Source organism: Chenopodium quinoa, unplaced genomic scaffold, assembly GCF_001683475.1.
Source record: "Chenopodium quinoa cultivar QQ74 unplaced genomic scaffold, ASM168347v1, whole genome shotgun sequence".
Classification (NCBI taxonomy): domain Eukaryota; kingdom Viridiplantae; phylum Streptophyta; class Magnoliopsida; order Caryophyllales; family Amaranthaceae; genus Chenopodium; species Chenopodium quinoa.
In genome coordinates this window covers 2,205,961-2,219,021 of record NW_018743074.1, presented here as the reverse complement: position 1 = coordinate 2,219,021, position 13,061 = coordinate 2,205,961, and the positions used below count along the sequence as shown (strand labels likewise).

The 13,061-nt window shown below is 36.1% G+C and overlaps 1 protein-coding gene across 3 annotated transcripts; it reads right to left on the bottom strand.

Moving 5' to 3' along the window:
- Window positions 1-10,951: 10,951 nt before the first annotated feature.
- LOC110731700 lies at window positions 10,952-13,061 on the bottom strand. Of its 3 annotated transcripts, XR_002513344.1 has the most exons (3): window positions 12,419-12,828; window positions 11,620-11,852; window positions 10,957-11,293 (listed from the first exon to the last, which is right to left on the bottom strand). XR_002513344.1 is itself a non-coding variant. In XM_021911581.1 (2 exons), exons 1-2 carry the CDS (start codon window positions 12,663-12,665, stop codon window positions 11,810-11,812), a joined length of 303 nt encoding a protein of 100 aa, XP_021767273.1. In that variant the 5' UTR covers window positions 12,666-12,824; the 3' UTR covers window positions 10,959-11,809. The 3 variants fall into 3 exon arrangements, 1 of the variants encoding a protein (XP_021767273.1); XR_002513343.1 differs by having other exon boundaries at window positions 10,952-11,852; window positions 12,419-13,061; XM_021911581.1 differs by having other exon boundaries at window positions 10,959-11,852; window positions 12,406-12,824.

Sequence of the window (13,061 nt, the reverse complement as noted above, 5' to 3'; positions counted from 1 at the left end):
CGGCTTCTCCATTAGGCATGGAGTATGCCACGTGTCATGACATAATAAGTCCAGGGTGGACGAATAAGCGTGTACCACGAGGCAAGCCCTGAGAGGTCCAACTAGGGGACACTTGGCAGGACCTGATTGGCCCACGTGGCGCATTCCGATTGGTGGGAGCAAAATCCCCTAATCAGGTAGGTTCTCATATACGTAATAGTGCCCTTGTGATAAGACACCTTCATTTAGAGCGTCTCAACTCTAAATCTTTGAGAACTTTAAACAGACACTACCTTTAACATCACAAGTATCATAGCAATATTGGTCACAAACATTGCTAACAAACAACAAAAATGCAATTCAACCATATTGAATCTAAGACTTCATGTTTCTTCAAGCGTTAGATTGAGTTTCACAAATTTGTGTTTTTGGACATAAACCCATTCCATTCATAGCAAATATGATGGAATGCCTTGGCATTGCCTTTGTAAAGCAATTCGCCAAATTTAACTTTGTTGGAACATAGTCAAGACTTATGACCCCATCATTGATAAGCTCTTTCACTAGGCTATGCCTAAGTGAAATATGCCGAGACTTACCATTATACACTTGACTATAGGCCTTTATCAACGCCGAATTAGAATCACAATGGATTGCCACCGGTGGCATTGGCTTTAGCAATAAAGGCAATTCTGTCATGAGATTTCTCAACCACTCAGCTTCGTCCTTACTAGCTGAAGCAAGAACAGTAAACTCCACTGCTATAGTGGAATCCGCAATGCAAGTTTGTTTCTTGGAAGACCATGAAATGGCACCTCCCCTAAATATGAATACCCAACCACTAACAGAAGAGTCATCCTCTTTGTAAGTGATCCAACTTGCATTAGAATATCCTTCTAAAACCGAAGGAAATCCACTATAAGACATGCCATAATCTAATGTACCCTTAAGATACCTCAAGATCCTCCGAATTGCAAACCAATGCTGTACATCCGGGTTACTAGTATATCTACTAAGTTTTCCTACAACCAACGCAATATCTGGTCTTGTACTAGTCATGGCATACATCAAGGATCCAATTATCCTTGAATATTCTAATTGGGAAACCATTTTCCCCGAATTTTTAACCAATTTAACATTAGGTTCCATGGGGGTATTGACAAGACACTTATCAAACATATTAAACCGTTTGATCATCTTCTCAATATAATGAGATTGACTTAATCTCAATATAATGAGATTGACTTAAGATAAGTGTTCCATTGTCCCTAATAATCTTGATGCCCAAAATGACATCCGCCTCCCCCAAATCCTTCATCTGGAAATATGAGGATAAGAATTCCTTGGTCATTTCTACTTGTTGTAGACTTGTACCAAAGATAAGTATATCATCAACATATAGACAAATGATGACACCATGACCTTTGTCATCAAATTTTCTATATATACACTTATCAGCTTGATTCACTTTGAATCCAAAGGACAAAATCGTGTCATAAAATTTCTGATGCCACTGTTTTGGTGCTTGTTTAAGTCCATACAATGACTTAACCAATTTGCACACCTTATCTTCTTGTCCTTCCAAAACAAACCCTTCGGGTTGATTCATATACACTTCTTCCTCTAGATCTCCATAAAGGAATGTCGTTTTGACATCCATTTGATGAATCACTAGACTATATACCGAAGCCATTGCAATCAATAACCTTATAAAGGTAATTCTCGCAACCGGTGCATAGGTATCGAAATAATCAACAACATGATTTTGCCTAAAGCCTTGGATAACCAATATGACTTTAAATTTCCCTATGGAGCCATCCGGTCTCTTTTTCCTAGTGAAAATCCACTTGCAACCAAGAGGTTTGCAACCGGGAGGTAAATCCTCTAAGACCCAGATATTATTTCCCATGATGGAATCCATCTCATCATTTATAGCTTCCTTCCAAAATGCACTATCTTGAGAAGATATGGCCTCGCTATAACTCTTTGGATCACTATCCACATTAAAACAATATGGAGTAGTATAACTAAGGACATCCCTAGAACCTTCAACTAAATAAATTATAAAGTCATCAAGAGGGTTCCTAGGTTTTCTTTCCCTAGTACTTCTCCTAACTTGAGGAGTTTCAACATTCTCATTATCGAATGTACTTTCATGAGTTTCAAATTGATCATTCAACTTTCACTAGTAGAAAAAATGAATTAGGCATCGCACCTTTGGCATTGGTTCTTGAAAACCGGTGGAAAAAGAAATGGGCGGGATTGGAAAAAAGGCTTTTGGCACCGGTTCAAACCAAACCGGTGGAAAATGTTGTTCTAGCACCGGTTCAAACCGGTGCCAAATAATAAAAAATCGGGGTATATGTATAATAAACCCTTCCTCTCTCTCATTCGCCTCTTTCTTTCATGCTCTCCTCTCTTCTCTGTTCGTTCTTCTCTTCTCTCTCATCTCTGATTCTCTGTTCGTTGGATCTATCTTCTCTTCCTTCTGATTTTTTCGTTCTTCTCTCGTTCATCTCTCGTTCTTCTCACAATATACTCTCGTTCTTCTCTTCCTTCTGAATCAAGTTGATTTGTTGTGTTGATATTCGAAATTCAATGAGATTTTTGGTTCCTCGCTATTGTTGTTGTTGTTCATCGTCTAGGGTTTGCGATTTTGTTATGTTAAGAAGATTTTGAATCTAAATCTATGGTTGGTTAGTTTATTAATTAGGGTTTTTGTTGAACCTTTCATCTTCTTCCTCTGGTTGAGATCTAGAATTCCTCTCTCAATCCGTCACCTCCGACTGCTCAGCGGCGCCTAACGGCCTCAGCCTACTTCTCCGGCAGTCGCGACTTCATTGCGGCAACAAACTCACGTAAGTGCTTTCAATTTTTCGATTTTTCAGTTTACATTTTAAATTTTTAATGTTCCAAGCTTCCTACAATCCTACTTTTAATTTAATAATTTATATGTTATTCTGTTTATTTGTTTAATAATTTTGGTTTGTTAATTTGTTGAATTAGTGAATTAGTTTTTATTTTTCAATTTCAATATTTGAATTAGTTGCTTTAGTGCTTGTTAGATTACTTAGATTATGTTGAATTGTTGAATTAGTTGCTTTACTGATTGATGAATTGTTTAATTAAGTTAATTTAATTTATTTTATATGCAATTCATGCCAAAATTTTGTATGAATTTAACAGAATTCTAGGGTTTATGTAATTTATGAAAAACAAAATTCTAGGGTTTATGTAATTTATGAAAAACAGAATCCAGTAAGTTTCAATTTAATGTAATTTGTTTTCGACTTGTTATTGGATTCAATTCATTTTGTTTCTCTTCTTCTTGTGTATTCAGGTAAGAAGTCGCTGGTTATACAATGATAAATAAAAAATATCACCCTTTTGAGTGAATGGGCAGCGTATAATTTTCTTCACCCTAATTTAATTTCTGCTTCTGATTTTTTGAGTTCTCTTGTTGCGTGATTTTTTGAGTTTTACATGAGTTTTATTACTATAAAAAGATCATGTTTTGTCCGGATTATATTGTGATGAGATCATGTTGATTTACTCCCTATTCTATGATTGTGATATGTTGCCGGCGGGCTGGATTATTGTTGTTGTTCTGATTTATTGTTGACTGAGATGAAGGATTGTGTGTTGCTTGTTGATATATGGTTGCCAGCAACTGTGATTTGTTGCTGGCCATGGGATGTATGATTGTGATATGTTGTTGTTGCTATTGATGTTGGTGTGTCTGTGATATGTGCCTAATTTTCTTGGATTATGTCCCTTTTTAATGTCCCTTGATTAATGTTATTTGGAATATGTCCCTTAATTATGTCCATTGTTTAATGTTGCTTGGCATATGTTCCTTGATTATGTCCCTTGATTAATGTTGCTTGGAATATACTCCTTGACTATGTCCCTTTTTAACTGACCTCAATATAACAAACCAATGTTTGTCCTTGTTTCACCCCAATGTCTGTCCCTGTTTTACCCCATTGACTATCGATATGTTTGTCCCTGTTGTCAATGATGAAACCTTTGCTTGAGAGAGCCCAACTTCTGGTGAAGTGATGAATAATATTTGCCATTGACCTCCCATGAACCATTTGTGTTCTGGGATTGTAGACTTTAGGCAGAATTGGTAGTCATGGAAAAAGGTGGGTTGTTAGTGATAGTTATGGGGGAACTGAGACTCTTAAATGGCCTCCCTTTTATTTTTCTCCTATCCATATGTCTATGATGAAAGTCCAATATATGAGATAGTACACCCAAATGATAATCATCACCTATTTGCCATTAGATTCCAATTAATACATTTTATGTTTGATTTGTTGAGACTTTTGGGCAGATTTGTGAACTGATTTATGGGTTTATTATTCATGATGCATAAGGACATCTGAGACATATTGTTTATCAATTTTAAATCTAACATGTGTGAAACAGCTGTGAAAATCAAGAGGTTGATAAAGTAAGCTATAGAGTATAGAGTATACCCTGACTCTTGTGTGAGGCCTTGCATAATCAGCATCCGTGTCGGGTTTTTGACACTCGGTGTAACACCCCCAAATCTTAGAGGGAGATTTGGGGGTGTTACACTCGGGGATGGGTGACACTGATTGTTTTTACAAAATAGCCGAGTCGGACTTGGGACATGAATTTGTGATTATATTAATTGAAGCTACATATTTAAAACTTAGGGTTTTTCTAATTGTATGCTTTAATTGACTAGTTTATGATATTGTGGAATTCAACCAGGTTGATTATGCTTTTGCTTCCGTTTTATTGTTTGGTTGGCCTGGGTGAGTTTTGGTCTAGCTCTGCTGTTTTGGAGCCCTATCAGATTCATCTCCCCCTACCACCAATTTTAGCGGTCTTGATTTGTGAGATAAATATGATTTAATTTAATGTGATTAACCCCTATACTTTGTGTATGGAAATATTTAGGCCAAATTATTTTTAGAATGACAAAAAACTTGGATCATATAGATATATATATTATCTCTTATTCTTCTTTGTTTAGTAACCTATTATAATGAGCAAGGAGTAGCTAGGTTACACTGAACTAGTGATTGAAAGCTGATGTGCTTTAGAGTGGTTAAGGAATCCCTCTACATCTCAATTTCCTCACCAAATTACACTTAACTTAAGCTATATAAATATTTATAACTCCAGAAATATGAATTTATTTCCTTATTCTTGTAAAAGTAGTCAAAAATTAAGAAATTAAGGAACAGCGTACTAATTCTCTCCCTCCTATCCTCAGATCATAATCATGTGTGATCGTGTTACATTTTTTGGCCTAAAACAACATATAGTTGTCATATTCATGGTAGCAGCATGAGCTCTCTTTTATATTGCTTAATTTCTTATTTTGCCTTTGACCTTATGTTGTGTTGAAATAAGGGCTTTTCAGTTGATTATAATTTGATATTCATAAAAGGGCCAATGAGGTCGGATAAGGGTCAATGGGTTTTAATGATTCAGGCTTCAAAAGAGAAATTCAAGTGAAAATTAAATATGATAATGTTTTTATATTGTTTTGTGCCTTAAATTTGAGTTGCTTGGGTGTTTGTTAAGTTATCATAGTTTCAAACATATTAATCTAGGCTGGCATTGTTTAAATTTCTGCATCATTGTATGAGTTACACGAAATGACTGACTAGAAGCCTTTGTTGTCCAATTACATGTTGTATCATGATTGCATAACTACATGAAAATATGATATCTTTATTGTTAATCAACAAGAAGAATGTATATAGTCTGCATTAAGGTATTCTGGGAGTTCTGTTTTTCGACCCACCATCATTTATACCAAACAAAAAATTGTTTACTCTCTTCGTTGATTTATGTTTGTCCTAGTTGCTTTTTGCATAGTTTAAATGCAACATTGTAATTTAAATATCTTTCAAAGTTCTTGTGACTAATACTCCTTCAATTATGATGCTGAAACATTGCACAAGTTCATAATAAAGGAACCTTGCTAAATTTCCATATATTTCCCATTGAATCAAATTTTTCTGTCTGAGGGCAAAGCTACAGAAAACCTTGAGACAGAAAAGCTACTGAAATTTAAATAAGTTGATTTAACTTCTTAGGATCCCAATTTTTTTTCAAATAGTTCTCAACTCTCATAGTCTGTTATCTACTTTTTTTTGCATTAATGACCTAGTCTCATTGATTTAATGTATACTTTATCTAAAGGAAAAAAGGCAGACTGTTGGTTTGAAGGATTTTCTTGCAATTTCTGTGTACACTTTTCACTCAAATTTCTGTGTGCATACAAACTTATGCATTAGGAATTGTTGTTATGTCTTAGTTTGATAACCCCCATATACAATATGTGTGTGTGTGTCTATGTGTGTGTGTGTGTGTTTAGCAGCTTTGACAAGTAAAAAATCAGCAACAGCCAGCACCAGGCAGGCACAACACCACCAGACAACAACTAACAGCCAGCAGATAGCCAACGGGCTTTGCAAAACCAGGCCAGCAACCAAACAGCAGCTGAAAGAGCAGGCAACGGAACCAGCAGCCTGAACCAGCACACACCAGCCAGAGCCTAAGCAGCCAGAAACAGAAAGCAGTAGCCAACAACAGCTAAACACACCTTGCAAACAGAAACCAGCAACCAGACACAAAGCAAGCAACACATCCAATAGAAAACAGCAGTTTACAAAAGGAAAGTTGACCTGGCTGTTAAATCAAGGGCTCTGCTTCTCCAGATCTTGATTCTGTATTTTTCTTTTCTTCGGTTTTTTAAAGTGTAATATTACAAGTTATTGAAGAAAATATATGTGTTTTTTGTATATTATGATTATATATAAGTATTTGATACAATTTAAGTGAATAAAATGCAATTTTTTTTTTCTTTTTTATTTTTTTTTGGGCATTTTTTGCACTGATTTTAGGAAAGAACCGGTGCTAAAAGTTTTTTTTTTTAATTTTTTTTGGGGACTTTTGGCACCGGTTCTAAGTCAAAATCGGTGCCTATTGTACTGAAATAAAATAAAAAAAAGTGCCATGGGTAATTAGCACCGGTTAACCGGTGCCAAATCTTTAAATAGCCACCGGTTTTGAACCGGTGCCAAATCTTCAGAGATTTGGCATCCCTCAAATACCCAACGGTTCAAAATCGGTGCCCATTAGGTGGTTTGAACCAGTGCCTATGTTTTTCGCCTAGTGTTTACTATCTCTCTATTGTTGGCACTGATTTGTAGATCTTTCGGTCTACTCATTGATGAAAATCGATTTTCATCAAAAATTGCATCTCTTGACTCAATAACCGAATGAATCGATATATAGTCATTTTGTTCTATTACATAGAACCTATAGGTTTTGCTATGCTCAACATAACCTATAAATATGCAATCCAAGTCCCTTTCACCGAGCTTTCTTTTCTTGTTGCCAGACACTCTAACGATTGCCCACAACCCCAAACCTTGAGATACTTCAAGTTTGGCTTTCTTTTGTACCATAGTTTATAAGGAGTAGATTGTTTTCCCTTAGTGGGAACCCGATTAAGAATGTGACAAGCTATCAACATTGCTTCACCCCAAAACCCTTCACTCAAACCAGAGTAAAATAACATGGAATTAACCATTTCTTCAAGAGTTCTGTTTTTCCTTTCAGCCACACCATTTGATTGTGGTGCATAACCTGCTGAAGTCTCATGAATTATACCCAAAGATTGGAAATAAGCTGGATTATAATATTCCCCTCCCTTATCAGTTCTTATTCTCTTAATTAATGATTCTACTTGCAGTTCTACTTCCCTTTTATAACTATCAAACTTTATTAAAGCTTTATCTTTGGAGTGTAACAGATACACATAACAAAACCTAGAATAATCATCTATAAATGTAACCATGTATCCTTTATTCCCTAAAGAAGGAGTACTATGAAAATCACACAATTCACTATAGATCAGTTCTAAAATATTAGAACTTCTCTCAACTCTCTTCAAAGGAGTTCTAGTGATCTTGTTCAACATGCAAGTAGAACATTTATTAGGAGAAATATCACAAGAAGGTATCAATTCTTGCTTTGACATGAAAAACATTTTATTATAATTCACATGTGCTAATCTAGAATGCACTAAGTCAAAAATATTCAAATCAACATGATTATCATTGACATCAACATTCAAACATAAATTATCCAACACACCACTCTATTTCAAAGAGAGTTTAAACAAACCACTATCCAAATAACAACGACCTATAAATGTTACACCCCTAGTAATTATGCATCTATTAGCTTCAAATACAAGTTTATATCCAAGACTATTCAGGGTAGGCCCGGATACAATATTCCTACTAATTTCCGGAGCATACAAAACATTCCTAAGAATAATTGCAGTCCCTGAACTAAACACAAGCTCAACTTGTCCTCTTCCAAGGACCTTGATGGTAGAGTTGTTCCCCATGTAGAGGTCTTCTCCATCAACAACCCTTTGAAAAGTTTTGAACCAATGTCTACTCTTGCACACGTGCCTTGATGCCCCGAATCAATCCACCATGAGTCATCATCCTGCACCATAAAAATGTTAGGATCGGTTGCATTGAAATCCAAACCAGAATTAAATTCAACCTCATGAGATGGATTACCTTTGGTGGGTGGTCCTTGCTTTCGGTAGCACGACCCTCCTTGGCTTTCTCCATTCTTTTCTTATAAGAAAAACAATCCTTCTTGCGGTGACCAATTTTACCGCATTCCCAACAAGTAAACTTGTTACTTGTCATTTTCTTTTTGGACTTTTTCTTGAAAGAATTATCATTCTTTCTCTTTCCACTAGTAGATGCACTAGCTCTTCCTTCATCTACCATATTAGCAGTAGATGTGCTAGGAATTTCATCCTTAGCACCTTCCATGGCACGAATCCCTTCTTCAATTTGAAGACGGGTGGCCAAACCGGACAATGTCATGTCCTCCTTCTTATGTTTAAAATCATGCTTAACATTCTTCCAACTAGGGGGTAACTTATATATAATACTAGAAACAACAAATAACTCATTCATGGCTATTCCATGTTGTTCCAAGCTACCATAAATACGTTGCAATTCATGAAATTGGTCCATTATGGACCGACCATCAACAAATTTAAAGTTATTGAAATTGCTAACTAAAAATTTCTTAATTACTTGAAGCGTCTTCCGCCATGTATTTACTCTCCAAGGACTCCCAAAGCTCCTTAGCCGATTCTACATTTTGGTAAACGTAAAAAAGATCATCCTCCATCCCATTCAAGATGTGACCACGACATATGAAATCGTCGTTGTCCCACCTCGACCTCTCCCGAACGAATTCCAAGGTTTCATTCTCATGTTCATCCGACCTTGGAGTATTTATCACATAGGCAACATTCAGAGATGTAAGAAGAAAATACATCTTCTTCTTCCATCTCCGAAATTCAACACCATCAAACTTTTTAAGTTTGACAAAGTTAGTAGTCAATTCCTTCACACTAGACATACTTGATTAAATTCTAAATAAACCTATTTAGATTGTTAGGCTTACAGTGATTTTCAATAAGAAAACACTTAAAATATGTGTGGGTACAAAACCTAAATTATATGATTACAGTATAAATTGTAAAATCAAATACAATACAATGTATTACAATCAAGTATAGGAAATGTCAAAGAAATTACTGAAAATTTACAAAGACTACACTAGTGTGATAAATCAAACTTGTCTTTCCTCCAATCCGACAACAACAAGCATGAACATGAGAATAATAGTGTCCCGTAAGACTCAAACCTTGATACACTGTCAAAGGCGTGTATATACTTTCCTAAAGAGGTTTATTTCCCCCACACGGTGCTTGGGTTAAACCGGAAATCCTCTTTGAGATACAATTGACAGCAAATTTCGTTCTTAGCACTAAAATCGAAATACAATGAATAATTCACAAGGATGACTAAATTTCAAGAGTTTTTTCTCACAAACGTTAGCAAGAAGTTTGAGAGAAAATGTGGAGAATCCTTTTTGGGAGAGCCAATCTTAAAAGTTCTGTCTATTTTTTGATCTCACCAAAAAATCCCTTTAATAAGAGAAATAACCGTCAGCAAAAATCGCAGAACTGGGAAGCAGCGCGGGCGCGACACCAAGCGGCGCAGGCGCGCCTCCCAAAAAACCTGCGAGACATAACTTGAAGTCAGTGAGGGGCGCGGTTTTGACGCGGCCTGCAGCGTGGGCGCGCCACCCACATTCATCCAAAATGCTGATTTCCAGAGAGGTACACGGTTTAGGCGCGCTACCTTGAACGGGCGCGCTTAATATGGGCGCGAGCGCGCACCATACAACACTCTAAATCATCAACTGTAGTTAGTAAAGTGATGAATTAATTAAGAGCTAATGATGACAAATTAAGGGATAATTAAAAAAAAAGTAATTGGAGTACATACGTATAGTTTATGAAGTAACTTTATGTGGAGCAAATAAAAGTGCAGCAGTAGCTTAGACAAGGTATGCTGGAGATGCAGGGGATTTGACATTTTACGTGTTGTTTCTTTCCGCCATTCTTCCTCTTTTTACTACTTTCTTCCTACAATTTACACTAATCAACACACCATTTTCGAGGTCATCCAATTCTATTTTTATTAATAAATAAAAAAAATAATAGAGTAATGTTATACGAGTACTCGTAGCCAAAAGAGCGTTGAATTGTGGAGCCGTGATTCGTCCTCTCCGTTTGTCACTTTGATGTACACTCCACATTCACTCATTTAGATATATACCTTCATTTTTGTATGTCTCTTTTTGTGTTTTTGAGGTATGATGTACGGAGTAACTAGCCGTTGCGTAATGAGGACATTATGGCAGTATGAATACCCAGTGGCGGACCCAGGAATTTCCGACTGGTGAGTCACAATCGATAATCAAGTATCTAAAAAAAAAAATTTACCGAACAACCAAATAATAGTACTAAAAAATACATCCAAATATTCAAAACAGTACAAAATACAACCAAATGTATGTGGAAGATTAGCAAATTCATGTTCACAATCGATAATCAAGTATCCTCTTTCCTGGATCTTGTGGAAGATTAGCAAATTCATGTTCACTTAATCTTTCACCAAAGATTGGGGCATTAGGAGAACATTGGCCTTGTTCATTTTGAGGGGAATTTTGAGTGGAATAATTAGATGGAGATGAATGTTGTTCACTTTCTTGAGGTGGACATATAGTTTGTTCACTCTGTTGAGGTGGAGATATAGTTTGTTCATTTTGTGTGGGATGTGGAAGAGAAGTTGAAGTAGGATTCTTTTTAGCAAAGAAGCTAGTAATGTTTTGCAGTTCATTTGGAGTGCGTTTTCTCTTCATTCTGAAATTTGAATAAATAATCAACTAAAGCAAGCAAAATTCCCCAGAAAAATTATTTACAAAGATCATTTTACCAAACAAACCACAATTCACATAATCACATATTCACATGGTCAAAAAGGTTCAAACTTCATCTAAAACCCAACAACATTATTACATTAAGGTCATTACTCATTAACAAAAGGTTCAAAGTTTACCAAACAAACAAGTGATTGAAGACTTGAAGTGAACAACTAACAAATCAACCAAAGTTTAATAGAATTAACTAATTAGACTTGATTAAATTGAAGATTAGAATTTTAAACTAAAAATTAGAAATCAACTTACTAGCAAAATGAGAATAGGAGATTAGACTTTAGAAGAAGCGACGAAGCGAAGAGCGGTGAGCGCAGAGCACGCTCTCGACTCTCGAGCAGTGGAGCAGGGCAGCAGGCGACTGCCGACTAGGCGAGCAGCAGGCCAGCAGGCAGTATCACAGCTTGAACAATTAACAAATTCACCATTTCACAGCTTGAAATCACAAGCTCACAGGGCAGCAGGCCAGCATCACAGCATCACAGCTTGAACAAGTATGTAAAGTGTCAATTGTCAAACATTTCACAAATTCACCATTCAGAATTTCATTGAACAATTCACAAAATCACAACAATTAGGGATTATTGAAATTGAGTTGATTATTGAACAATTGAGTTGATTATTGAACAATTAGGGATTTAGGGTTCAAAGAATCAAATTTAGTATTACTAATTCATAACTAACAAGTAATATCAATTATCAACAATTAAACAAATTTAGATGAAGACTAAGTTAATTAATTAATTTATGCGAAGAGGAACTGAGGAAGACGAAGAGGAACTAAAGTGTCAAACATTTCACAAATTCACCATTCAGAATTTCATTGAACAATTCACAAAATCACAACAATATATAACAAAATTAACAATTAACAATAATCAGTACTCAGTAGGCGTCTAGGCAGCGTCTAGGGCCACTGGGCGTCTAGCGATTAGCGAAGCAATCAAGCAATTATCAAGACAATCAAGTTATCAAGTTATCAACAATTAAACAAATTTAGATGAAGACTAACTGAGGAAGACGAAGAGGAAGACTAACCTCACGTCCTCACCTGAATTTATGCGAAGAGGAAGACGAAGGGTCGAAGGCACGAACTGCGAGTCTGCGAAGAGGAACTGACTAACTGAGGAGTGAGGAAGATGCTTACTTGCGAAGTTGCGAGTTGCGAACTGCGAAGAGGAGGACTGGAGGAGGCGATTATGGAGGTGAATAGGTGATTGATGATGGCGAAGGATTGAAGCCTTGAAGGGAATTAGGGAAGAGGCGAATTGGCTAGGGCATGAAGGATTGAAGGCCATGAACTGAAATACTGAATTCGTGAATTTGGGAAAACTGATTTTTTTTTTTTTTTTTTTTTTTTTTTTTTAAAATTAACTTAAAATTTTTTTTTGGGCCTGGTGAGTCACTTGACCCACCAGGTCTAAGCCCAAGTCCGCCACTGTGAATACCATAATTAAGTTATTAACATTACGTTGATGTCCTATGTTGATTGAATCTAATTAATTAATCTACAATATCTCATGCAGTTTTTATGGGAGCCTGGTTTTGGTTTTACCATTTCTGTTTTCTTGTCCTTTTTATTTTCTCATTCTTATTAATCAAATGGATGCATGCACACCTACTCACCTCGACAATGTGACAAGAAGTTGCGTTCGTTTTTTTCCAATAATACAATCGGTCATTCTCTGAACTAC

What these genes read in the sequence shown, in the direction of transcription:
- LOC110731700 (XM_021911581.1), bottom strand. Translation starts at nt 12,665, where the DNA reads ATGGCCTTCAATCCTTCATGCCCTAGCCAATTCGCCTCTTCCCTAATT. An exon ending in AATTCAGGTGAGGACGTGAG is followed by an intron (nt 11,853 to 12,405) that starts GTTAGTCTTCCT and finishes TACTTGTTCAAG; the next exon opens with CTGTGATGCTGTGATGCTGG.